The sequence below is a fragment of the Lepus europaeus genome, chromosome 4, assembly GCF_033115175.1.
Source record: "Lepus europaeus isolate LE1 chromosome 4, mLepTim1.pri, whole genome shotgun sequence".
In the NCBI taxonomy this organism is placed as follows: domain Eukaryota; kingdom Metazoa; phylum Chordata; class Mammalia; order Lagomorpha; family Leporidae; genus Lepus; species Lepus europaeus.
Window position 1 is genome coordinate 19567650 of NC_084830.1, and position 27095 is coordinate 19594744.

At 43.4% G+C, this 27095-nt stretch overlaps 1 protein-coding gene across 4 annotated transcripts in view; it reads right to left on the bottom strand.

The window, feature by feature from the left end:
- Nucleotides 1–27095, bottom strand: part of TBC1D31 (TBC1 domain family member 31) — a 64091-nt gene that overhangs the window by 31549 nt on the left and 5447 nt on the right. For 2 of the 4 annotated variants that reach the window (XM_062188042.1, XM_062188041.1), the window contains exons 3-10: nucleotides 26543–26658; nucleotides 19953–20131; nucleotides 11157–11308; nucleotides 10206–10365; nucleotides 7938–8138; nucleotides 7139–7318; nucleotides 2893–2972; nucleotides 2668–2814 (exon numbers count right to left, since the gene is read on the bottom strand). In XM_062188042.1, coding sequence (XP_062044026.1) covers nucleotides 2668–2814; nucleotides 2893–2972; nucleotides 7139–7318; nucleotides 7938–8138; nucleotides 10206–10365; nucleotides 11157–11308; nucleotides 19953–20131; nucleotides 26543–26658 — 1215 coding nt within the window. Of the gene's footprint in view, nucleotides 1–2667; nucleotides 2815–2892; nucleotides 2973–7138; nucleotides 7319–7937; nucleotides 8139–10205; nucleotides 10366–11156; nucleotides 11309–13978; nucleotides 14061–19952; nucleotides 20132–26542; nucleotides 26659–27095 lie in introns of those variants that run through there. The other 2 variants (XM_062188043.1, XM_062188044.1) reach the window with 2 other exon arrangements.

The window sequence follows — 27095 nt, forward strand, 5'->3', positions numbered from 1 at the left end:
TATGTAAAAAAACACTGTAATTCTAAATTTGAATTGAAAACGTCAGCAGGAACTCCTTTGATCCACAGAAAAAGACTATATGTTTAAATCTAAGAGCTAATAATGACTTTGCAGGGAGCTGGGAGAGGGGGAGGCACTCTAAGATAATACACCATTCCAAAAACTGGTAAATTAAAAAAAAAAAAAAAAAGTACTTGCATTTCACTTGTTTTTCTTACATGAGTTATATCTCAGAGTAACCAAATAGCTAAAATAGGAAGCTTTTCTTTATAGAAATTTCCCAGTTCAAAAGGAAGGGAATGATAGAATCAGATTATCACTGTTTTGCAAATTTCTGGTGAAATAACAGAACTAGACAATGATCATCAATGATCAATAACATTATCAAAAGAGAGACAAGGGGCTGGTACGGTGGCATAGTAGGTTAAGCATCCACCTGCGGGGCCGGCATCCCATCTGGGCGCCAGTTCAAGTTCTAGTTGCTCCACTTCTGATCCAGCTCCCCGTTGATGGACTGGGATAGCAGCAGAAGATGACCCAAGTGCCTGGGCCCCTGCACTGGCATGGGAGACCAGGAAGAAACTCCTGGCTCCTGGCTTGGGATTGGTGCAGCTCCAGCAGTTGTGGCCATGTGGGGAGTGAACCAGCAGATGGAAGACCTCTTTCTGTCTCTGCCTGTTACTATACCTCTCAAGTAAATAAATCTTAAGAAAAAAATACAGAGGGAAGCAGTCATTAAAACCCAACAGATACGTAACACCACCTCTGAGGTATTCTTATAAAATAAAGAAGTGAACCACAAAGGGGAAAATTAAATTCTTCAGTCACATCCAGCCTCTAGCTCTAAGTGTTGGTTTATAGTAAATTCAGAAGAAACAGAGACACAGTGAATGATGACAGAGAAATACAATCAGCAAAATCCAGAAGATGGAAAATGATAGGTTAAATGACCTGGTTTCTTCCACAAATAAATTGTAAGAACAAAAGAGGGAGACAGAATCTACAGACAGAACCTGTTGAAGCTGGGGGATGCCATGAGGATACTATTATTCATAACAAAAATTTTATTTGAAATGTTTCAGAATCTGGAGCCTGGCTTAATCTTAGCCCTAACACTCATTCATTGGATCATGTTACTTAACCTTTCTCTTAGCTGTTCATTTGTAAAATAAATTAAATGTACATTTATTAGTGCTTACCATATGAAAAGCACTTTCAAGGGTTAGCTATTATTTTTTTAAAAAGATTTATTTATTTATTTGAAAGGCAGAGTTATAGAGAGGCAGAGGCAGAGAGAAGAGAGAGAGATATCTTCCATCCATTGGTTCACTCCCTTTGATGGCCGCAACAGCTGGAGCTGCGCCGATCGGAAGCCAGGAGCTTCTTCTGGGTCTCCCATGTGGTTGCAGAGGCCCAAGCACTCGGGCCATCTTCCACTGCTTTCCCAGGCCATGGCAGAGAGCTGGATCGGAAGCAGGGCTGCCAGAACTTGAACTAGCACCCATATGGGATGCCAGCACTGCAGGTGGCGGCTTTACCCACTATGCCACAGCGCCGGCTCCAGCTATATTATTATGAACGTTTACTGAATGCTTTCTGTGAACTGGACCCTGGCATAAGCATCTCTTAAGAGACATTCATCTGTTTCCCCAAATAGTCCTATGATGTTGGTGTTGTTACTTCTACTTTCACATAAAGGAATTAGGGCTGAGGGTAGTCCAATGACACATCCTACATCACAAGTATTAAGAGATGGAACAAAGACTCAAACCTTCTGCTTTGAAATTCATAGCTCTTTCAGTTAATCTCCTTGTATCTTTTCAGAGAAGGAAACCCGTTTCCTGCCAAGGGCCATTTGGATATTTATAACATCATTTGTGGGCCATACAAAATTACCAACTTAAAAGTTAGCCTGCCAGGGCTGGCGTTGTGGCCTAGTGGGTAAAGCTGCTGCCTGCGGTGCCAGCATCCCACAGGGTGCCGGTTCAGGTGCCCATAATAATAAGATAATACCCCTTTTAATAAGATTTGTATATGTTTTTTATTTAATCCATATGACAATTCATTCTAAAAAAAGATAGTGTAAGTGATAGAATCATAAAACTGAAAAGCTCCATTTCTGATCCAGCTCTCTATCGCTGGGAAAGCAGTGGAAGATGGCCCAAGTCCTTGGGCCCCTGCACGTGGGAGACCCGGAGGAAGCTCCTGGCTCCCAGCTTCGGATCAGCAGGGGTTTGGGGAGTGATCCAGCAGACGGAAGACCTTTTTCTCTGTCTCTCTGCCTCTGCCTCTCTGTAAAATCTGCCTTTCAAATAAATAAATAAATCTTTTTAAAAAAATTAGCCTGCTGATTTACTGAGTTTTGAGTCTTGTCTGTGACTATCTTGGCAAAGCCAGACCAGGTGATTCTGCGGGATCTTGTTGAGGCCAGAGGCTGCACGTTCCCCACCCTTCCTGGGTTATGTGAAAGATTTCTATTTTCTAGAACACAACATAAATACTCCAATATAATACATATACATTTTGGTCTTTAAACGAAATCAATCAGCATACCACCTAAGGATGATCAAAGTTGACCAATATGTAAAAAAAAAAAAAGAGGGTTTAAAACCACAGCAATGATCCTGTGCAGGTCTCACCCACACTACTGTCACATGCCGAACATACCTCTGTAGCACTCTGAGTAGCTTCCTACTTTTGATGGGGTATTTCTTCTGAAGGTTGAGAAATGCCACGTGAGTACCCTTATCTAACAGGCTGCTGAATGCAGTATGATTTTCAGGCAGTTGTAGCAGAGAGCGCCAAATAAACATTCTGAAATTAAAACGTAATTTTAACCAAAACATTTTGTTTTAGTAAAACTGATTTAACCTAAAAGAATTTAAATTTTACCTGTATTTGGTTGGATATTCACCATAGCCTTTTAATAAGATTTGTAAACGTTTTTTATTTAATCCATATGACAATTCATTCTAAAAAAAGATAGTGTCAGTAAGTGATAGAATCATAAAACTGAAACGCGAACAAAGGATAATGTGGCCACAGTGGCTTTTCAACTTTGGAATACAACACAAAAGAGATCATGGGATGTCTCTTCTCCTTTTTCCCAAATGTACATACGCATAGCAAATAAAGTTCATGACACACGACCTTCCCTAGACTGGAACCTGGCAAGCTTTTTCTGTGACTGGTCTGTTAGAACATGACACATAGGGGTCTCAGCCGCGAGGTTCAACAAAGGATAGAAAGCCTCGGTGCATCTGGCTGGAATTGTGTCTTTCTTTCTTCCTTTTTTTTTTTCTTTTTTAGATTTATTTATTTGAAAGACAGAGTTACAGAGAGAGGTCTTCCATCTGCTGGTTTACTCCACAGATGGCCGCAATGGCCTGAGCTGTGTCGATCCGAAGCCAGGAGCTTCTTCCGGGTCTCCCATGTGGGTGCAGGGGTCCAAGGATTTGGGCCATCTTCTAGTGCTTTTCTAGGCCATAGCAGAGAGCTGGATTGGAAGAGGAGCAGCCTGGACTAGAACCGGCGCCCCTATGGGACGCCAGTGCTTCAGGCTAGGGCTTTTAACCCGCTGCACCACAGCACCGGACCCCGGAATTGTGTCTTTCTTGTCTTGACAGTGAACTGATGGAGTTCCTATTTTCCTTTCTATAAGCTGTTATCAAGATTAGTTGAAGATATGCATTTCACAGCACTTAAGTGTTCTACTTTGATCCACTGCTAACAGCATGCTAGGGTTCATAATAAGCAGATGTCTTACATATTTTTGTAGGATATCCGGATATGATCCACACCAGAGCCCTGCCAGATACACTGGCCTCAGTGAGCCTTTTACCTCCTGGAAGCCACTCATGATCACACCCTCTAGTTTGCTCAGTAAAGGCTCCTGTGTGGCCGGCACCGCGGCTTACTAAGCTAATCCTCTGCCTGCGGTGCCGGCATCCTGGGTTCTAGTCCTGGTTGGGGCGCTGGATTCTGTCCTGGTTGCTCCTCTTCTAGTCCAGGCCAACTCTCTGCTGTGGCCCGGGAAGGCAGTGGAGGATGGCCCAAGTGCTTGGGCCCTGCACCCGCATGGAAGACCAGGAGGAAGCACCTGGCTCCTGGCTTCAGATCAGTGCAACGCGCCGGCCGTAGCAGCCGTTTTGGGGGGTGAACCAACAGAAGGAAGACCTTTCTCTCTGTCTCTGTCTAACTCTGCCTGTCATAAAAAAAGAAAAAAAAAAGGCTTCTTTGAACTCTCGGGAAAGTTGAAGCCGGGTCATGTCTCAGGGATAGCATTTAGCTTACATTCTTTTTAGAACATTCATTGAATAGCAGCAACACTGCCCAATCTTTACACAGCCAGCTTTGTACCTGCTATTCAGTTTTTTAAAACAATTTTGGTTAGGGTTACATGAAGAGGTTTCTGTAAAGAAAATCAAGAATGGGGGCCAGTGGTGTGGCGCAGCAGGTTAAAGCCCTGGCCTGAAGCACCAGCATCCCATATGGGCACCGGTTCTAGTACCGGCTGCTCCACTTCTGATCCAGCTCTATGCTATAGCCAGGTAGAGCAGCAGATGGCCTAAGTCCTTGGGCCCCTGCACCCATGTGCAAGACCAGGAGAAAGCTCCTGGCTCTGGATCAGTGCAGCTCTGGCCATTGCGGCTATCTGGGGAGTGAACCAGTAGATGGAAGACCTCTCTCTCTGTCTCTACCTCTCTCTGTAACTTTGTCTTTCAAATAAATAAATAAATCTTAAAAAAAAAAAAAAAGAGAGAAAATCAAGAACATAATTAACACAAAAAATAGGAGAACTGTTACATTAGGAAATAGGGAGAAAAATGTGATTGGGGCTAAGCATGTAGGGGGCTCCAAAGCCATGGGCAATGCTTTATTTCTTACAGTAGAAGTGATCATATACAGAAAAGAGTTAACAGCATGACTGAGCCTCTGGCTCTGAGAAGGTCTACTACAAGGTTGGCCCTTGGCTAGAAGCTGAAAATGTTTGCACCATCCCCACAAACAGTAAGAGTGGTCCACTGGACCTAAACCGTGGTACAACTTACTTCATATGCCAGATACTCTTCTCTGTGTAAGTTTCACAATTTAAAAATGCTTAAAGAAAAAAGATGGAGTGGTGTAGTGAGTTAAGCCTCCACCTGCAGTGCCAGTATCCCATATGGACACTGGTTCAAGTCCTGGCTGCTCCACTTCCAATCCAGCTCTCTGTTATGCCTGGGAAAGCAGCAGATGGCCCAAGTAGTTGGGCCTCTGCACCCATAATGAAGACCTGGAAGAAGCTCTTGGCTCCTGGCTTTGATTTGGCACAGCTCTGGCCTTTTGTGACCATTTAGGAAGTGAACAGCGGATGGAAGACCTCTCTCTCTAACTCTGCCTTTCAAATAAAATAAACAATTCTTAAAAAAAAAAAAAAAAAAACAGAAAAAAAGATATTAAAATTAGTGTGAAAAATACCAAGTACTGGCGAGAATATGGAGCAGCTCTCAAACACTGATAGGAATGTAAACTGGTTCAATCAGCCACTCAGGAAAACTGCCTGAGAGCATCCACTAAGCTAATGTACAGGGCAACAGGAGAGTAGTTACTCTCGAGGTAAAAGGAAGAGCATCTGGAAGGGAGCGGGAAGGTGCTGGGCTCATGGGTGTGTTCATTTGGAGAAAATTCACTGGGCCGCGTACTTACGTGTTCTATGCATGTGTGTATTTATTCATGTATTGCCAATGAAAAGCTTTCAAATTCCTTCAAAATGTTAGTAACTTCTCCTGTAATATTTATATTCTCTTCTTTTCTAAAAAATTTATTTTATTTGAAAGGCAGAGCTACAGAGAGAGACAGAGACAGAGAGAGATCTTCCATCTGATGGTTCACTCCCCCAATTGGCCACAATGGCTGGAGCTGAGCTGATCTGAAGCCAGGAGCCAGGAGCTTCTTCCTAGTCTCCCACATGGGTGCAGGAGCCCAAGGATTTGGGCCATCTTCTACTGCTTTCCCAGGCCATACCAGAGAGCTAGAGTGAAAGTGGAGCAGTTGGTACTCAAACCAACACCCATCTAGAATACTGGTACTGCAAGCAGTGGCTTTACCTGCTATGCCACAGCACTGGCCCCATATATTTTCTTTTTATTCCAAAGTTATAGGATCAGGAAAATATAAAAAATTTGAAGAAGAAAACAATAACTCATTGAAATTCCCTTGAAAATTTCTTTAAGGTAATCCTTGATTAGCTCCAGGGAACGCAATGAGGAGTATGCTAGGGAGCAAGGAGCAGGAAAGGATGCTTTGGGGACTGGTGGTGGCCACAGCAGGTTAGGCTGCTTGGGATACAGCACCTGATATCAGAGGGCTGATTCAAGGCCCAGGTGCTCCACTTCTGACCTAGTTCCCTGCTTGTGTGCCTGGAAGGGCAGTGGAGGATGGCCCAAGTATCTGGGTCCCAGCCACCCACATGGGAGACCCAGGTGGAGTTCCAGGCTCTTAGCTTTGGCCTGTTCCAACCCTGGCCACTGTGGCCATTTGGGATGCAAACCAGAGGAGGGAAGATCTCTCCACTTCTTCCCACCACCTCGCCATCTATTGTTCTGCTTTTCAAAATAAATCTTAAAAAAGAGGAACACTTTAATTCTATTCCTTTTGTAACCTTCTATACTAATACTATCTAAGAAAAGCATAACATGAACCACAGATGTAATTTACAATTTTCTAGGAGCCACATTAAAAGAGTAAGGAAAAGCAGGTAAAATTGGGTTTAGTAACACATTTAACCCAAAACAATAAAAATACTATTTTAGCATATAATCCATAAAAAAAGCATTAAATAAGATATTTTACACTCTTTGGTTCATCCTAAATTTTCGCACTTTCTTACTGTATGCTTCACACTTATAGCCATTTCAATTCAAACTAATCACGTCCAGACTACTCATCAGCCACACGTGGCCAGTATATTGGACAGTACAATTCTTCCATTAAAAAGTTTTAAAAGTGCATTGTAACTTCAGTTGCAATTCTCTTCTCTTCATACAATACTCCCTTTAATTTCCGAAACAGGGAAGAGTGACAATCACCTAGAAATCATGAGACTCCACATAGCAGAATCATGACCAAAAAAAGTCTAATTATGATGCATTCTCACCTCTTTATTTTCAAAATTACTAGTCAGGTCTTGTTTTAATATTCTAGTTTGTATTTTGCTTTCCCTGGGTTTTAAAGTTGGCCGCTGAACTCTTCCTGATGTTACTTTCATCTTAAGATCACCAGAACTAAGTTTATTCTTAGGCAAATCCTCAATCACTTTCACTAAAGGAGGAGGTGGCTAAAAAAAAAAAAAAAAGAAAGAAAGAAAAGAAAAAAGAAAAAATATAGGTTATATATATTCCAATTGATATCCTTGGGAAATAGGCTTGCTAATATATGATTTCCACAATTTGTTTTGATAAATTTAATATGCTTTACTATGTATAATTATTCTTCAAGTAGAATCTAAAAATGTTTTCTTGACTAATAAAGCAAACTTCTGCCAAATTCCCTAGAGAACATAATAAAAGAACATGATTTATAACAGCAATAAGTAGAACTTAATTGTTCCTTGAAAGCTGGCCTTAAATCATATACCCAGGCACTTTCACGGTTGCATGGTAAAGTTAGGAATATGGTGATAAACCTCAGTAGAAAAGGCAGTTAGAAGAGGATTGGGGAGTGCATTTTAGATAAAATGTACAGTGTGGATAATAGATAATAAGAAGGTAGTAATTTAAGAATAGACCATCGGTGAGAAATCAAGGCTACAGATGCGACTTGTGGGAGTAAGAGTCACAGAATACAGCCATGAAAACGGACAATTTCCATGGAAATCAGAACAGTAGCGTAAAGATTTTATCCTAAATGACGTGGTATTTAGATATTCCCTAAAACTGGTTTACTTGATAACATACCTTATTTATTTCTTGTGTTAAAGCCTGAACTGAATATATGTTCAGACTGCCATTCTCCATAATAGATGCAATGTACCGTCCGTGGGGGCTAATCACTGATGAGCTAATTCCGTCATCAAGGCTCCCAATTTCAAAAAGAAGTTTACAAGTCTGTATGTTGACAAATCTCATAATACCATCTTGACTCAGCACTCCAAGAACCTAAGAGGAGGCAGAGTTCCCCAAAACATTTGAAAATCAAATGTTTCAAACTATACTCATATACACATATACATACATATGCATGTTATATATTTATACACACACACACACAAATACTCCTTAACTTATGACGGGGTTAGATCCTAATCAATTTATCATAAGTTGAAAATGCATTTAATATAACTACCGAATACCCTACCTTAACACACTACACTGTAGAGTGCTGGTTGCTTCCTTTTGTTGTCACATGGCTGGGCAGGCCCTGCAGCTTGATGACACAGTCCAACACCAACAGAGAGGATTATACTGCACTTTGCTAGTCCAGGAACATATCAAAATTATAGTCTCTAGCAAATGCATAGAGCTTTTGCACCATTGTAAAATCAAGAAATTTTAAGTGGAACCATGTAAGCCAAGGACTTTCTGTTTACATACATATTTGAGAGGGCAGTTGGAGAGTCTATTCTTAGTTATTTTTACTATGTTTCATTAATTATGGCTCATGTTTATTGGCAGTGGTTTGAGGCCCACTTCCGATCCAGCTGCTCCACTTTTGATCCAGCTCCACGCTAATGCACCAGAGAAAGCAGTAGGAAATGGCCCATGTACTTGGGCCCCTGCACCCACGTGGGAGACTGGGATGAAGTTCCCGGCTCTGGCTTTAGCCTGGCCCAGCCCTGGCCATTACTGCCATTTAGGGAGTGAACCAGCAGATGGAAGACTTCTCTCTCTCTCTCTCTCTCTCTCTCTACCTCTGCCTCTCTCTCTTTGTAACTCTGCCTTTCAAATAAAAAAAATTTAAAAAAAAAGAATATCAAATGTAAAAAAAAGCTAAAACAACCTGTAAGCCAGGTTGTACAACATGTACAATATGTACAAGATATTGATTTTTACAAAGGATTTATTTATTTATTTGAGAGTCAGAGGCAGAGAGAGGGAGAGGGTTGAAAGTCAGAAGCAGAGAGAGGGAGAGGGAGAGAGAGAGAGAAAGAGGGAATGAGAGAGGGAGAGGGAGAGAGAGAGGGAGAGGAACAGGGAGGGGGAGAGAGAGGGAGGGGGAGAGAGAGAGAGAGAGAGAGAGAATCTTCCATCTGGTGGCTTACTCCCCAATTGGCCAGAATGGCCAGAGCTGCACTGATCTGAAGCCAGCATCCAGGAGCTTCTTCCAGGTCTCCCATGTGGGTGCAGGGGCCAAAGGACTCGGGCCATCTTCTACTGCTCTCCCAAGCCATAGCAAAGAGCTGGATCAGAAGTGGAGCAGCCGGGACTTAAATTGGTACCCACTATGGCACAGTGCCGGCCCCAACATATTCATTTTTTTTTTTTTTTTTTTTTTTTATAGGCAGAGTGGATAGTGAAAGAGAGAGAGACAGAGAGAAAGGTCTTCCTTTTTGCCGTTGGTTCACCCTCCATGGCCACTGCGGCCGGCACATTGTGCTGATCCGAAGCCAGGAGCCAGGTGCTTCTCCTGGTCTCCCATGCGGGTGCAGGGCCCAAGGACTTGGGCCATCCTCCACTGCCTTCCCGGGCCCAACATATTGATTTTTAAAAGGATAATTTGTTAATAATATAAATAACATAAAATTTTGAAATTTTTTCCAATTCCAGAGTCTGTTTAAAATAATATGCTAACGGCCGGCGCCATGGCTCACTAGGTTAATCCTCCGCCTTGCGGCGCCGGCACACCGGGTTCTAGTCCCGGTCGGGGCGCCGGATTCTGTCCTGGTTGCCCCTCTTCCAGGCCAGCTCTCTGCTGTGGCCAGGGAGTGCAGTGGAGGATGGCCCAAGTGCTTGGGCCCTGCACCACATGGGAGACCAGGCTCCTGCCTTCAGATCGGCGCGGTGCGCCAGCAGCAGCGCGCCAGCCGCAGCGGCCATTGGATGGTGAACCAATAGTAAAGGAAGACCTTTCTCTCTGTCTCTCTCTCACTGTCCACTCTGCCTGTCAAAAAACAAAAAACAAAACAAAACAAATATGCTAATATTTTCAAATTCTTATATTGGGATATAAGTTAAATAAGAGCTAATATAGTTCAGAAGTTCAGAAATTGCATCTTTGTTACTGACCTGATTAGAACCAGCATCAAAGCTATCAGGAAGAAATTCTAGATGGCGAATGGCTCGAACTTTTGTAGGCATCTGGATAATTCTAAAGAGCTGTGTAGCTTCTAAGCACCATAAGTGAAGGTGATTTGATTTGCCTCCAGCAGCCAGGATTCGGCCATCTCTAGATGACAAAACAACAGGGAAGACTTGCTGGACTGTTTATAACAACACTGCCAACAGAACTTTCTGTGATGATCAAAATGTCTATATGTATGCTGTCCCATATGGTCATCACTAGTCACATGTGGCTGAGCTCTGACTCCAGCTCTGGCTAAAGCAGATCCTGGAGGGTGGCAGCAATGGCTCAAGAAGCTGGGTCCCTGACACTCACATGGGAGAAAGGGACCGAGTTCCTGGCTCCTAGCTTGGGCCCTGGCCTAACCCTGGTCACTGTGAACATCTCGGAAGTGAACCAGTGGATGGTCTTTGTCTTTTGCAGCATCTCAAATAAATAAATCTAAGAAGGTGATGAGAAAATATCTGCTACCTGAGTGACGTTAATGGGCGAGTTGTGCATAATGTAGAGGAAGAATTCAATGCTGGTCAGTATTTCAGACTGGCTGTATCAGTGTTGAGAAAGGACTATGACGGGGACCAGCATTGTGGCATAGCAGGTAAAGGCACTGCCTGCGATGCCAGCATCCCATATGGGGGCCCGTTTGTGTCCTGGCTGCTCTGCTTAGTGGTGAAAGCTCAAGTAGCTGGGTCCCTGGCACCCGCTTGGGAGACCGGGACTGAAATCCAGGCTCCAGGCTTTGGCATGGGCCAGCCCCAGCTACTGCAGGCATCTGGGGAACAAACCAAGGCACAGAGACCCCTGGTTGCTTCTCCCTATCTTTTCAAATGAAAAAACAAAGCTGGCAATCCAATGTTATTTTTTTTTAATTCTCAACATCTTAAAATGTACATTACCTGGTCACAGCAAACACTTTGTATAATATACTGGAGCTTTCGGGTGGAGCTGGTAATTGATATTTGCAAAACAGAGTATCACATTCCCAGGCAAAAATGGAATTGTCTTTAAAACAGCTGAGGATGGTATTACTTAGTGGTAGAAAGAAAACCTAAAGAAGGAGACAGAAAAAGTTATTTTTCACATAATTCATATAGCCCTCTTTAAGTTTAAAGTGATAAAAAGTAGTCAATCTTTCTTTTTTCCAAATTACCTGTTCTTAAGCTGGAGGAAAATATATTTAAAATGCAAGGACTAATACTGATTTCAGATACTATTATGTACTAAAAATAAATGATAAACCCTTTTAATTAAAAAAATAGGTGACTTACAATGAGGCAATTCACAGAATTCTAAGTGACAATTTATAAACATTTACCTTATATTAAAAGACTTAAATGAAAATAAGATATCATTTTGAGTTTCAACTTTGTTTAAAAACACTATATTAAATATTAACTACAGATAAATGTTAAAAAATACCAGATGTTGGTGACAATATAGGGAATGGACCATACATTGCTGCTGGAAATAGAAACTGCTTAAAGATACTGTAAAACATGTTTCTGCAGCTTTAAAATAGGTATCTCTCTTTAGTCAATTTACTTAGGGAATAATGGACAATATGTTTAAGGTAAATGTATGTCAAGGATCATAAGCGGAACAAGTTTAAAGTGCATATATGATCTTTTATTGAGATTTAATTTATTTATATCTGAGAATGAAGTTGATAGCATGGCTGAAAACGTCACTATTTGGGGCCAGCTCTGTGGTGTAGTGGGTAAAGCTGCTGCCTGCAGTGCTGTTGGCATCCCATATGGGTGCCACTGCTCCACTCCAGATCCAGCTCCCTGCTAATGAGCCTGGGAAGGCAGCAGAAGATGGCCCAAGTGCTTGGGCCCCTGCACCCAAGGGAGAGACCTGGATGAAACCCCTAACTCCTGACTTCGGACCAGCCTAGCTCTGACTGTTGTGGCAATTTAGTGAGTGAACCAGCAGGTGGTTCTTCCTCTCTTTCTTTCTGTAACTCTGCCTTTCAAATAAATAAATCTTTTTTTTAAAAAGTCACTAATTTATTCTAATTTCCATTTTTTTATTACATAAGCAATAAATGCTGCTGCTTGACAACACAAAATTTTAATTGAAATTGATCAACACTTTCCCATGAAATCTTCAATGGTGGAGCCAGCACTCCAGTGTGCAGCACCAGCATCCCAAATGGGCACCGGTTCAAGTCCCAGCTGCTTCACTTCTGATCCAGCTCTCTGTTAATGCACCTGGGAAAGCAGTGTAGGATGGCTCAAGTCCTTGGGCCCCTGTACCACCCATGTGGGGGACCCGGAGGAGCTCCTGGCTCCTGGCTTTGGATCGGCTCAGCTCCAGCTGTTTTCATTTGGGGAGTGATCCAGCAGATGGAAAGGTACTCTCTCTCTGTCTCTACCTCTCTAACTCTTTCAAATAAAGAAAAATAAATCTTTTTAAAAAAATATTCAATGGTTTAATTTTTTGTGTGTTGTCTGTATGCAACACACAAATGTATGATGCACCACAGAATATACTGGGTAATTACAGTATCTACACAGGGGGCATGCATTTGGCCTAGAGTATAAGACATCAGTTAAGGTAATTGTCCTACCACAGAAAACCTGGGTTTGCTACTTAGCTCCAGGTCCTGGCTCCAGTCTCCAGCTAATTTAGACTCTCAGAAATAGCAGTGATTGCTCAAACCTAGGCTCCTGCCAGCCACGTGAGAGACCTAGGTGGCTTCAGCAGGTCCTGTCCTGGCCTGTGGGCATGTGGGGTATAAACCAGCAGATGGGCATCTTTCTCTTGCTCTCTCCAATGAAATAATAACAATAATCTACTCAGGATTAATGCCAGAAAAACACAATTAAAAATGATAAGTTCATCTGATGCTAACAAATCAGGCAGGGGTATGACCCACTCCTCACTTTTGTCCTTGGCTCACTTTGCCAAAGGTAACATCTGGTAGACCTTTTGCTAAGAGATTCGCTGAGTTGGGAAGATTCATAATATGAAGGCCTTTACAGAAAAACTTACAATGAACACATTATAATCTACAATGAATGCATTAAAACACCATTCCAAGGGTGGGCGTTGTGACACAATGGGTTAAGCCACATCAGTTGTATCCCATGTAAGAGTGCTGGCTCAACTCCCAACCACTTAACCACTTGGCTTCTGATCCAGCTTCCTGTTAACACACAAGAGAAGGCAGTGGATGACAGCTTAAGTACTTGGGTCTCTGCTACCCAAGTAGGGTTGGGTAGCAACTTTTGGAGTTCCTGCTTCAGCCTGGCCCAGTCCTGGCTGTTGTGGGCATGTGGGGAGTGAACAGCAGGTGGAAAATCTGTCTCTGTCTCTGTCTCTCTGCCTCTGCCTCTCTGTAACTCTGCCTTCCAAATAAATTAATAAATCTTTTTTTTTTTAAACCCACTATTTCAAAATTGATGTCAAGAAGTGACTTAAAAAATTCTTATTATAATTAGCAGTCATTTTCCCAGAAAAGTAATAAAGTTTATTCCTACTGGGAAAAGCAAAGCTCACAAGTTAATGAGCATCAACTGCTATTTTAGGGGAATAGCTGTGATAGATTATTGCCTGCATGATTATGCATTACTAGATCTGTGATTTTAATTGCCATATTTTAATGGTTATAAAATTGTTCCTAATGAATCATGTCATTATTATTTAGACAGTGTCATCTCTTGACAAACATAAAAAAACTTAGGAAAAACTTCTAAAACATAACGAAACATACTTTTGTGGTGATGAGTTCAAGGATGGAGCTGCAGATGTTCCTTGTAGAATACATGAGCTCTTTTCAAAGTTTAAAGAGTTCTGAATAGTAACACCAGGAAGTTAAGGTCAAATGCACAAGAAATTTAGTGAGTATACATCGTATGCAGAGACTAGATAAAGTTCAATAACACATTCAATTAAATGTTTCCTGATACTCATCACAGACACTTTTTAATATAAATTGAACCACAGTAACCACAAATCCTAGGATCTGTTTCAAAATCTCTAACTAAAGAGCTCAATATCTTATCTCTAAGCATCAACAAAAGAATCAAAATTTACGATTTTGAAGAAGAGTAACTGGTTTACCTGAGAAGGAGACGGTACAACGGAATGGCTTTGGAGTAAGGTTTGGATTTAAATTGCTTGCTCTCTCTTTTTTTAGAAAATATTTGTTTGTTTATTTGAAAGGCAGAGCTACAGAGAGAAAGGTCTTCCATCAGCTGGTTCACTCCCCACATGGCCACAATAGCTGGGGCTGGGCCAGTTCAAAGCCAGGAGCCTGGAGCTATGTCCAGGTCTCTCACATAGGTACAAGGCCCCAGGCACTTGGGCTACCTTCTGCTGCTCTCTCAGGTGCATTAGCAGGGAAATGGATTGGAAGTGGAGCAGCAGGTACTCGAACATATGGGATGCCAACAGTGGTGGTGGTGGCTTTACTGGCTACACTACAGAGCTGGCCTCAAACTGCTCTCTCTCATAAGCTATGTGACACTCCACAATATAATGTTTCTGAACTTTAGTTTCCCCTCTTGTAAAGTATGGATAATAGTATCTATCTTTAGCATCATTTCAGCTTAAAAATAATCATATAAGGTATTATTTAAGCTTAAAAATAATTATGTAAATTATAAAAAAGTATATAGTAGGCACTCAACAACTAGTATCTACTACTACTAATTACTGCTATTACTACATACAAAAATCAGTGGAAAGAAGTTAAAGTGATAGGTTCTTTAAAAACAACTTGAAATTAAAGATTCATAATTTCTTATCGGAAAGTCTAGGGCCCAGATATGTTTCAGAATTATTTGCAATTTTAGAAAGGTGAGATAACATATTTTACAGCATTGTGGAGAGCCTCCAAGAACCTGGGGAAATACCCCATACTGAAATACACTCATGTTTCAGACACACATCAATTCAGTTCAGACTTTGTTGCTAAATGAATTCAGGTCAGATGATATTTTGCTACTAGTTGGATTATTTAAACATTTTAAAATCATTAATAAATGCTACATTTGTAATTGAAATGACAGTTACCACATTAATTTCTAAAAAGGGATCTAATTATTTATTTATTTAAAGGGCAGAGTGGCAAAGAGAGAGAGGGAGAGACAGATGGAGAACTTCCCTCTGCTGGTTCACTTCCCAAAAGGCTGCAACAGCCAGGTCTGGACCAGGCGGAAGCCAACAGCCGGGAACTCCATCCTGGTCTCCCAATGGGTGACAGGGCCCCAAGTACTTCAACCATCTTCCAGCAGGAAGCTAGAACAGAATCGAAGCAGCAGGGACTTGAACCAGCACTCTGATAATGGGATGCTGGTATCTCAGAGGTGGCTTAACCCTCTGTACCAGAACACTGGCCCCATTTAATGGTCTTTTTTTTTTTTTTTTTTTTTTTTTTTTTTTTGACAGGCAGAGTGGATAGTGAGAGAGAGAGAGAGAGAGAGACAGAAAGAAAGGTCTTCCTTTTTGCCGTTGGTTCACCCTCCAATGGCCGCCACGGCCGGCGCATCTCGCCGATCCAAAGCCAGGAGCCATATGCTTCTCCTGGTCTCGTATGCGGGTACAGGGCCCAAGGACTTGAGCCATCCTCCACTGTCTTCCCAGGCCATAGCAGAGAGCTGGCCTGGAAGAGGGGCAACCGGGACAGAATCCGGCGCCCCAACCGGGACTAGAACCTGGTGTGCCGGCGCCGCAAGGCGGAGGATTAGCCTGTTAAGCCATGGCACCAGCCACTTAATGGTCTTTTAAAAACATAGGGGCTGGCATGGTGGCATAACAGGTTAAGTATCTGCCTGCAGTCCTGGCATCCCATATGGGCACCAGTTCAAGTGTCAGCTGCTCTACTTCTGATCCAGCTTGCTGCTGATGGCCTGGGAAAGCTATAGAAGATGGTTCAAGTGCTTGGGTCCCTGCACCCATGTGGTAGACCTGGAAGAAGTTCCTGGCTCCTGACTGGCCCAGCTCCGGCCATTGTGGCCACTGGGGGAGTGAACCAGCAGATGGAAGAGCTCTGTCTGTCTCTCCCCCTGTCTGTAACTATGCCTCTCAAGTAAATAAATAAATCTCTTTAAAAAAAAAATAAAAAAACATTGTAAATACATGAGATAACTTCATAACTGAGATAATAATAGCAGAAATCAGTCCTGTGCTAAGTGGTTGGCATAGATTATCACATTCAATGCTCAGACCAGTCCTGAAGTAGGTGCTGTTTTCATCTTATATACAAGGGAAATAGTTTGTCAAAATGTTTAATATGAGTCTATAAATGCCTTTAGGCTGAACTTCTGGTTTACACGAATTGCAGGGATAGAAAAGAAGTTAAACAACAATGATAAAACACTGAGACAGTTCCAGAATGTGCAGCATTTTCCAAGACAACTGGCTTGGTCTTGCCACAGAATTAATGTTCTGGGGTAGGGTTAGGGGGAAGGAAGTGGAAGACTGTTTTAGATGAAAAGAGCCATCCTAAAGTGAGCTTCACAGCAAACACTCAAGGAAAGTGACTTCAAGGGTCTCCCATGTCAGCAAAATGAATAAAAGTTCTATTTAAAACACAGAATCAGAAATTGGAATAAAACATATACTTAATAAAAATTGGAAGGAATTAAGGTTTTAATTTAAGATTTGGTAAATTAACATTAGTTGGAGGATGGCATTGTGGCATAGTGGGTAAAGCTGCTTCTCTGCCTGCAGTGCTGGCATCCCATATGGGCGCCAGTTCTAGTCCCGGCTGCTCCACTTCCAATCTGGCTCTCTGCTGTGGTCTGGGAAAGCAGCAGAGGATGGCCCAAGTCCTTGGGCCCCTGCACCTGTGTGGGAGACCCCGAGGAAGCTCCTGGCTCCTGGCTTCCGATTGGTGCAGCTTCGTTTGTTGTGGACATTTAGGGAGTGAACCAGCAGATGGAAGACCTCTCTCTCTCTCTCTCTGCACCTCTGCCTCTGCCTCTCAGTAATTCTACCTTTCAAATCATAAATAAATCAATCTTAAAAAAAATCAGTTATTTTCTACTTTTTACAGTGGAAACTAGGAGTGAGTGGTAACCATTTAGCCATCTTCAATTTTGGCAAAGCCCAAGCACTAGGAATCATTTTAACATTCTTAAATGGTTATGTAATTTTTATCTTGGCCTGCACAGCCAAAAATATTTACTATCTGGCCCTTAAAAAATGTTTGCTTGTAGCCTATAGCTCTTGGTGCTTCAATTTATAATACATTTACTGGTATATGTCACACTATACATATATTTTGCACACTTAATTTTATTCTTACATCACTAACATTTGGAATACTATTTTTTAAACTAAAATGTCTAAATGACCAAGCAAGGTTAGCATTGGCAACTATCCAGTGTATACTAATTTTAATTTCATGGTAAAAAGAACAGATGGTATTTGTGTCATTGTTTCATAACTTTGTCTCCATTGTGGGTTCAAATCCCAGTGCTCTCCTTTTTGGAATTTAAAATTCAATTTAGCTACTAAAGCAATTAAAGAAGAAAAGACCTACTAAGACATTTGGACTAAATCTCTAATGAATAGGCTTGCTGCAACTTTTACCTCTTTTTAATTATTAAAGGCACACTAAAGAACTCTGGGATTCCCATGGAGATTACAGAATAAATTTTTGGTTGACATGTGTTGCTAGTTGTTCATGTTAATAACCAAGAAATTAAAAGCAATGCTGCGTGTATAATATAACCTGAAGCAAAATAATTAATCACACGGGAGACTCATATACTCCTGAAAACAGTAGTTGGCTAAACAAATGGGAAAAAAAAGAACTAAAAAGCAAAAGAAATGGATTTTTTTAAAAGGTAGTATATTAAAGGTGGTATGTTTATACAATGGAATTCTTATCAGCAGTAAAATGGAACACATACAACATGGACAAATCTCAAAAACATTTTGGTGAGTGAAAATAGCCTAAAACTATTACAAACAGTTCTATTTATATGAAATTTTAGAACAGGGAACACTCATCTATAGTTGCAAATCCCTAAAGAGTAATGCTTACCCAGGTAGGAAATAATGGAACTTTCTGGGTTGGTGGTGATGCTATGTCTGCACAGGTTACCAAGATCTACACATTTGTCACACTTAACAAATGAATACTTAAGATTTCTGCACTTTGTTATACATAAATTTTACATTAACAAACATTGAACACTAGTTCATTAAAAACAGAGTTAAGTACTCACAGAGAGGGGTCGGCTCTGTGGTGTAGTAGGTTAAGCCTCTGCCTGTGGTGTTGGCATCCCACACACACACCGGTTTGAGTCCCGGCTGCTCCCCTTCTGATCTAGCTCCCTATTAATGGCCTGGGAAAGCAGTGGAGGATGGCCCAAATGCTTGGGCCCCTGCACCCATGTGGGAGACCAGGACGAAGCTCCTGGCTCCTGGCTTCAGATCAGCCCAGCTCCAGCTGTTGCGGCCATCTGGGGAATGAACCAGCAGATGAAAGACCTCTCTTTCTGTCTCTCCCTTCTCTAACTCTGCCTCTCAAAAAATATATAAATCTTAAAAAAACAAAGTACTCATGGAGAACACTGATGTCTACAATTTACTTTAAAACACACAGACACAAAGAGTTTAAACTAGAGACATGAAGAATTAATAAGCAGAGAAACAGAAAGTTGGATAGCTCCATCCATAATATAGAAACATGTAAAGTACATAAAGGAAAATATAAAATATGTTAATGGTATTCTCAAGATGGTGGGGACACATATGTTCACTGTGAAGATTTTTTTCTGGGGCCGGTGCCATGGCACAGTAGGTTAATCCTCTGCCTACAGCGCCGGCATCCTATATGGGCGCTGGTTCTAGTCCTGGTGGCTCCACTTCCAATCCAGCTCTCTGCTATGGCCTGGTAGAAGATGGCCCAAGTGCTTGGGCCGCTACACCTGCGTAGGAGACCGGGAAGAAGCGTCTGGCTCCTGCCTTCGGATCAGCGCAGATGCGGCCATTTGAAGAGTGAACCAACGGAAGGAAGACCTTTCTCTCTCTCCCTCTCGCTGTCTATAACTATACCTCTGAAATAAAATAAATAAAATCTTAAATTTTTTTTTTCTAAAAGATGTACTTATTTATTTGAAAGGTAAAGTTAGAAAGAGAGAAAATCTTCCATCTGCTGGTTCACTCCTGAAATGGGTGGGGCCAAGAGCTTCTTTCAGGTTTCCTGCATGGGTCCAGGGGACCCAATACTTGTCGGTTTTTTGCTGCTTTCCCAGGCGTGTTAGCAGGGAGCTGCATCAGAACTGGAACAGCCAGGACTGAAACCACTGCCTATCTGGGATGTCAGCTCTGCAGGCAGAGGTTTAACCTTCTGTGCCACAGCGCCAGTCCCTCACTGTGAAATTCCTACAAATCTGCTGGATATCTGAAACTCAAAATCACCACAATATGGATGGTGGGGAGGTTACAAACCAGACAAAAGCCAACAACTAAACAAAACCTATCCTGAGTACTGAAGATCTACTGGCATGGTTTAAAAAGAAACAAACAACTCATTAACTTATAAACTGTCGTCACCGACAACATATTAATTGTGCTGGCCATTTTGCTTTGCTGGTTGCTGGGTTATGAAAACACAGCTTAAAGTTTGTGGGACACAATGAATCATTATTTTTATATCATCTAAAAATCCTGGTGACCAAGAAACTATCCTAAGTAGCAAACAGATCAAGACGTGCTTTCTCACTGACCTTCTGTATCCCCACCGACTGGCGAATGTTCAGCTTTCTTTTTCTCTGAAAGGTATCCAAGTCCCATAGCTGTGCTGTATCAGAAGAAGTAGTGATGGCATATCGCCCTGACGCGTGCACAGAGATGGAAAACACCGACGATTCATGTCCTCTCATCCAGCTAACTAGTTCCTTGGTGACTGTGTTAAAAAGTAAAATTGTTACGTGGGTAAATTATATAAATAACACTTTATATAAATACTATATGAACAGCTTCAACTGATGACTGGGTATTATATGACGCACCTTCATTAACAGCTACAAAAACGGAAGCCTACGGCCAGCTGATAAAGTAGCTAGCCACATGTGTGTCAGGGAGGTATTGGGAGGGGAGGCTGACAGGAATTTTTGGCTCTGTCCTCTGGGTAAGTTTTATGTAGAAGAATAACAGATGTGGTCCATGGTTTAGAAAGAGCACCTTGAGGAAATCTGGTGGGTATACTGAATGAGCAAAGGAAGTTGGACAAGAAGATTAATTTACATTTCTGGAATAACCAAGGCAGGAGATAATGAAGGTCTAAATTAAGAGAGCAGCAGTGGAGAAACGAACAAATTTAAGAGCTACGAGGGAGAAACATCAAAGGACTTAGGGATCAGATCAATGTTTCGGGATAAAGAAGGAATTAAGAATCCAGTGAGGCCGGCGCTGCAGCTCACTAGGCTAATCCTCCACCTGTGGCGCCTGCACCCTGGGTTCTAGTCCCGGTCGGGGCACCAGATTCTGTCCTGGCTGCACCTCTTCCAGTCCAGCTCTCTGCTGTGGCCCAGGAAGGCAGTGAAGGATGGCCTGGGTCCTTGGGCCCCTGCACCCGCATGGGAGACCAGGAGGAAGCCCCTGGCTCCTGGCTTCGGCCATAGAAGCCATTTGGGTGGGTGAAGCAACGGAGGGAGGACCTTTCTCTCTGTCTCTGTCTCTCACTGTCTAACTCTGCCTGTTAAAAAAAAAAAAAAAAAAAGAATCCAGTGATTCTAACTCAGCTATGTAAACAGTGACACTCTCTACTGATGTGAGGCATACATTAGGAGGAACAGAATTAGCAGTGCAGGAGAAAGCTAGGTTTGACTCTGAAAGCTGACCTAGAGGTGCCTGTGTGAGGGGCAGTCTAAGCAGAGAAAACGGTACGGCAGGGAAGCCTCCAAAAACTGTTCATGACTGTCATCAGTGCACAGTCAAATAATAGGCCATTATTTTCTATTTACATTTTCCTCTGTGTTTCCAAATGTTCTACAGAAGGCCTGGTTTTCGTTTGTGATTAGAATCTTTGCTCCAGAAAGATGGAGCTGAGAATAATCAGAAAGCAAGATACAAATATGAGAAAAATACAGATACAAAGCAGGACAAAATTAAAGCCAGAGGAACCGACAAATTCCCTAGTGGAACAAGAATGCTTTCCAAACACCAGTGCAAAGGCTGACATTTGTGAATGATCAATTTTTCATTCATCTTCAGTGAAATGAGAAAAGCCGTGGTAAAGTGAATTTTTCATAAAGCTAAATTTAAAGTACTGCCCTTCTAGCTAGTATTATGTACTTCCAAATTCAAGTTGGAAAATAAAATCCCTTGTTTTTATGAAATGAAGTCATGATTTTCCAATGTGAACTAGCAGAATAAAAAGTCAACAAAACAATGTTGACTATTTTTTGAAAAATTGATTAGGGCCAGTGCTGTGGCACAGCAGGTTAAAGTCCTGGCCTAAAGCGCCGGCATCCCATATGGGCGCCAGTTCAAGTTCTGGCTGCTCCATTTCCAATCCAGCTCTCTGCTATGGTCTGGGAAAGCAGTAGAAGATGGCCCAAGTCCTTGGGCTCCTGCACCCACGTGGGAGACCTGGAAGAAGCTCCTGGCTCCTGGCTTCAGATCGGCATAGCTCCAGCCGTTACAGCCATCTAGGGAGTGAACCAGTGGATGGAGGACCTCTCTCTCTGTCTCTACCTCTCTCTGTAACTCTTTCAAATAAATAAAGAACAAATCTTTAAAAAAAAAAAGAAAAAGAAAAAGAAAAATTGGTTAAAAATCCAAAAGTGGGGCGGGCGCTGTGGGTTAAAGCCCCGGCCTGCAGCGCCGGCATCCCATACGGGTGCCAATTCAAGTTCTGGCTGCTCCACTTCTGTTCCAGCTCTCTGCTATGGCCTTGGAAAGCAGCAGAAGATGGCCCGAGTCCCTGGGGTCCTGCACCTGCATGGGAGACCCAGAGGAAGCTCCTGACTCCTGGCTTTGGATTAGCTCAGCTCTGGCTGCTGTGGTCATTTGGGGAGTGAACCAGCAGATGGAAAACCTCTCTCTCCCTCTCTGGCTCTACCTTTCTCTGTAACTCTGTCTTTCAAGTAAATAAAATAAACTCTTTTAAAAAAAATCCAAAAGCATAGGAATCACTAAAAGAATGCTGAAGAAACAGTCAGAAAAGACAGGAGAAGCAAGAGAGGAAAGAGTATGAACACTAGGATTCTTAAAGCAATACCAAACAATAAATGCCGCCAAGAAGCAGGATGAAAGGTACAAAGAGGATTTCAACAATCAGGGGTGACTAATAGCCTAGGAGACAGCAGTCACTACAGCCTGGGCAGGGGAGCAAGAGCAGGATTTATCCATGGCGTGGTGAGGAAGCAGCATTTAGCACAACAGGGCAAGAAAGAGGGAGGTGATGGGGAGTTAGGGGGTGCAGACAGCATCCAAGGATGGGGCTGCACTGAGAGAGGAGATTCAACAAGACAGGAGAGACTATAAAAGATGGAACTATGAAGAGAGGGAGAGAACGGTGGAACCTAAGAGCAATCACAGGTAAGTATAAAGATTTAACTGTTTTGGAATTTTTATTCTAGCATTCTTTCTTTTTTTTTGACAGGCAGAGTGGACAATGAGAGAGAGAGAGAGAGAGAAAGGTCTTCCTTTTTGCCGTTGGTTCACCCTCCAATGGCTGCTGCGGCTGGCGCATCTCGCTGATCTGAAGCCAGGAGCCAGGTGCTTCTCCTGGTCTCCCATGCGGGTGCAGGGCCCAAGCACTTGGGCCATCCTCCACTGCCTTCCCGGGCCATAGCAGAGAGCTGGCCTGGAAGAGGGGCAACCGGGATAGAATCCAGCGCCCCAACCGGGACTAGAACCCGGTGTGCCGGCGCCGCAAGGCGGAGGATTAGCCTGTTAAGCCACGGCGCTGGCCTATTCTAGCATTCTTTCTAACACCAAAACCTGCAAACAGCTTAGAAGTTCAATAATAGGTAATACGATAAATAATTATGTACTGTAAACATCTGCAGAGAGAAATGTTAGGTGTTGGTTTTAAATATATGATTTTTTAATAAGGTAAAAGGATACCATAACACAATCTAAGAAGGATAACTGCATAAGCTGTTAGCAAAAAAAGAAGTGCAGGGGCTGGTGCTGTGGGATAGTGCATACAGCTGCTGCCTGCAGTGCTGGCATCCCATATGGGCGCCGGTTCGAGTCCTGGCTGCTCCACTTCCTATCCAGCTCTCTGCTACAGCCTGGGAAAACAGTAGAAGATGGCCCAAGTCCTTGGGCTCCTACACCCATGTGGAAGACCTGGAAGGAGCTCCTGACTCCTGGCTCCGGATTGGCCCAGCCCTAGTCAGTATGGCCATTTGGGGAGTGAACCAGCATACGGAAGACCCCCCCAACCCCCACTCTGATCTCTCTCTCTCTCTTTCTCTCTGCCTCTGCTTCTCTGTAACTCTGCCTTTCAAATTAATAAACCGTAAAAAAAAAAAAAAAAAAAAAAGCCAGGATTCTACTGCTGGACCACCAAGGCCATCATCTGGACTCCCCTGCTTACAAACCATGGGACCTTGGTCAAGTTATCTCTGTGCCTCAGTTTCTTCATCTGCAAACCAGGGATAACATGAATTACTGTGACTTTGCACATGGGGACAGCCATGATGGCACAATGGATTAGGCCACTGCACGTGACACCACTGGTCATTATCTGTGCTGGTTCAAGGCCCAGCTTCTCCACTTCCAATCCAGCTCCCTGCTAATGAGCCTGGGAAAACAGCAGAGGACGACCCCAGTGCTTGAGTCCCAGCCACTCATGTGGGAGACCCAGATGGAGTTCAGGCTCCTGCCTTCAGCCTGGCCCCGCCCCTGCTGTGTGGCCACTGGAGAGTGAATCAGCAGATGGAAGATAGACAGTTTGATCTCTCTCTCTCTCTCTCCCCCCATGTAGAGAGCGAATCAGTGGGTGGAAGATCTTCTCTCTCTCTCTCTCTCTCTCTTTCTCTGTAACTCTTTCAAATGAATAATACATCTCTTAAAAAGATGAATTTGGGCCTGGTGCTGTGGCACAGCAGGTTAAGCCATGCCTGGAGCGCTGGCATCCAATATGGGCACCAGTTCAAATTCTGGCTGCTCCACTTCCAATCCAGCTCCCTGCTAATGCACCTGGGAAAGCAGCAGAAGGTGACCAAGTCTTTTGGCTTCTGCCACCCAAGTGCAAGTGAAACTCCTGGCTCCTGGCTTTGGCACTGGTAGCCATTTGGGGAGTGAGCCAGTGGATAGAAAATGTCTCTCTCTGTAACTTTTTCAAAATAAGTAAATAAATCTTAAAAAAAAAAAAAAAAAGAATAAGAGGTTTTGTCTACATAACTCTGCATTGTCAATTTAAAAATATACAATTTGGGGCCAGCGCCGCGGCTCAATAGGCTAATCCTCCGCCTTGCGGCACCGGCACACCGGGTTCTAGTCCTGGTCGGGGCACCGGATTCTGTCCCGGTTGCCCCTCTTCCAGGCCAGCTCTCTGCTATGGCCCGGGAGTGCAGTGGAGGATGGCCCAAGTCCTTGGGCCCTGCACCCGCATGGGAGACCAGGAGAAGCACCTGGCTCCCGGCTTCAGATCAGTGTGGTGTGCCGGCCGCAGCGCACCGGCCGCAGCGGCCATTGGAGGGTGAACCAACGGCAAAGGAAGATGTTTCTCTCTGTCTCTCTCTCTCACTGTCCACCCTGCCTGTCAAAAAAAAATAATATATATATATATATATATAAATAAATAATTTGGTAGGCCAACATCGTGGCACAGTGTGTAAGCCACCACTTGCAATGCGAGCATCCCTTATGAGTAATGGCTCAAATTCTGACTGCTCCACTTCTGATCCAGCTCCCTGCTAATGAACCTGGGAAAACATCAGAGGATGGCTGGATTACTTGGACCCCTGCTACCCACATGGAAGACCCAGATGGAGTCACAGGCTCTGGGCTTTGGCTTGGCCTACCCCTGGCCATTGCAGTCATATGGGGTGTGAACCAGCAGATGGAAGAGCTCTGTCTCTCTCTGTAACTGCCTTTCAAATAAGTAAAACAAATCTTTAATATATATAACGTGGCACAAAACACACGGGATTTATACACACAAACACAAAAGCATTGTTATTATATCAGAATAGTAAGGAATTTAGTCTTCAAACAGAAGTCTGGCTTCTGTCCAGGCTCCTGGGGTTAACCTCTAAACCCCTGGAATTACCAAGAGGAATGAGTAACTTTGTTATTCATGGTGGGTCTCTCAGATCAGAGGAGACTATAGTTTATGCTAAGACGACAGGAGGGGAGAGGCTGGCACTGTGGTACAGTGGGTTAACGCTCTGGCATGAAGTGCCAGCATCCCATATTGGCGGTGGTTCAAGCCCTGGCTGCTCCACTTCCAATCCAGCTCTCCGCTGTGACCTGGGATAGCAGTAGAAGATGGCCCAAGTCCCTGAGCCCCTGTACCCATGTGGGAGACCGGGAAGAAGCTCCTGGCTTCGGATCAGCTCAGTTCTGACTGTTGTGGCCAGTTGGGGAGTAAACCGTTGGATGGAAGACCTCTCTCTCTCTCTGCCTCTCCTCTCTCTGTGTAACTCTTTCAAATAAATAAACCTCAAAAAAAAAAAAAAAAAAAGAAGAAGAAGAAGAAGAAGAAGAAGACAGGAGGGGGGCTGGCCATGCCAGAACAATCAACCATGTGATTAGAAGGTTGGGGCTTTGGGTCATGCACTATCAGCCTCGGGAGGAGAGGAGCGCTGGAAATTGAGCTCAACTACGTGGAAAATAATGCAGTCCATCATGCCTGGGACACAGGGTCTCAGGAAACACTCTGGGTCCAAAGCTTGGGTGACCTCCCTGGTTCAGCGATACGTGGTGCAGGCTGCCACACAATGATGCTGGGAGAGTCCCACATCCTTGAGGACAATGAGCGCTCTCCTGCTGGAAGCCTCCCACGTTCCACCTCCAGTACTCCTTCCTGAGGCTGGTTCTATCTGCATACTTTTGCTATATTAAAACTACAGGCCTAAGTACAGTCAATCCTTTCGCTACATTAACACTATAATCCCAAGTGCTTTCCTGAGACCTCTGGGTTGCTCTAGGAAAATGTGAAACAGGAGGGCAGTGGAGCGACCCTGAATTGGTAGCCAGCCAGTGTGCAGCGAGGATGGTCCCACATGGCCCAGCCTGGGCTGGCTCCTCAAGTGCAGGCAGCCCTGCAGAACTCTACCCTCAACCTGCAGAGACCAGAACATTCCTTGCAGTACTTGATCTGTTTCACAAGACAAACAGGGGGACTTCTTACCTGTATCAAAACATTTGATAGAATAATCAGCTAGTGCCACAAGGAATTCGGATTTCCTACGAAGATTAAAGGCCAGAGCTGTGCAAGCTTGTGCTGTTCGCTGAACAAGATTAAACCTATTAAGAGATCACTGCGTTAGTATCAGAAATTCTGCCAATAATGCTAACCTGTATGTTGCAGGAGTCCTTAGAGATGAAGAAACCGAGAGGCAGGAAAAGGAGCTACCATTTTGCTAGGCCAAAGACAGCTACTGAAGGGTGTCATGTGATACATTAAGGGGTTGGTTTTATTTACACAGAAGGGAACACCCTCTGCAGATTTTGGCATAACAAAATCAAGTTCAGGCATGTCTTTTAGGAAGATGATTCTGGCACCAATGCCAGGTTGGAGGGACAAGGAAGAAGAGAAGACCATTAAGACTGACTTAGTAGAGGTGCGGAGGTATTTGGCCTAACAATTAAGACTCCCTTGTCCCACAGCTGAGCGACTGGAACCCAGTTCCAGCTCCCAACCCCAGCTTCCTGCCTTGCAGACTCTGGGAGGTAGCAGGTGA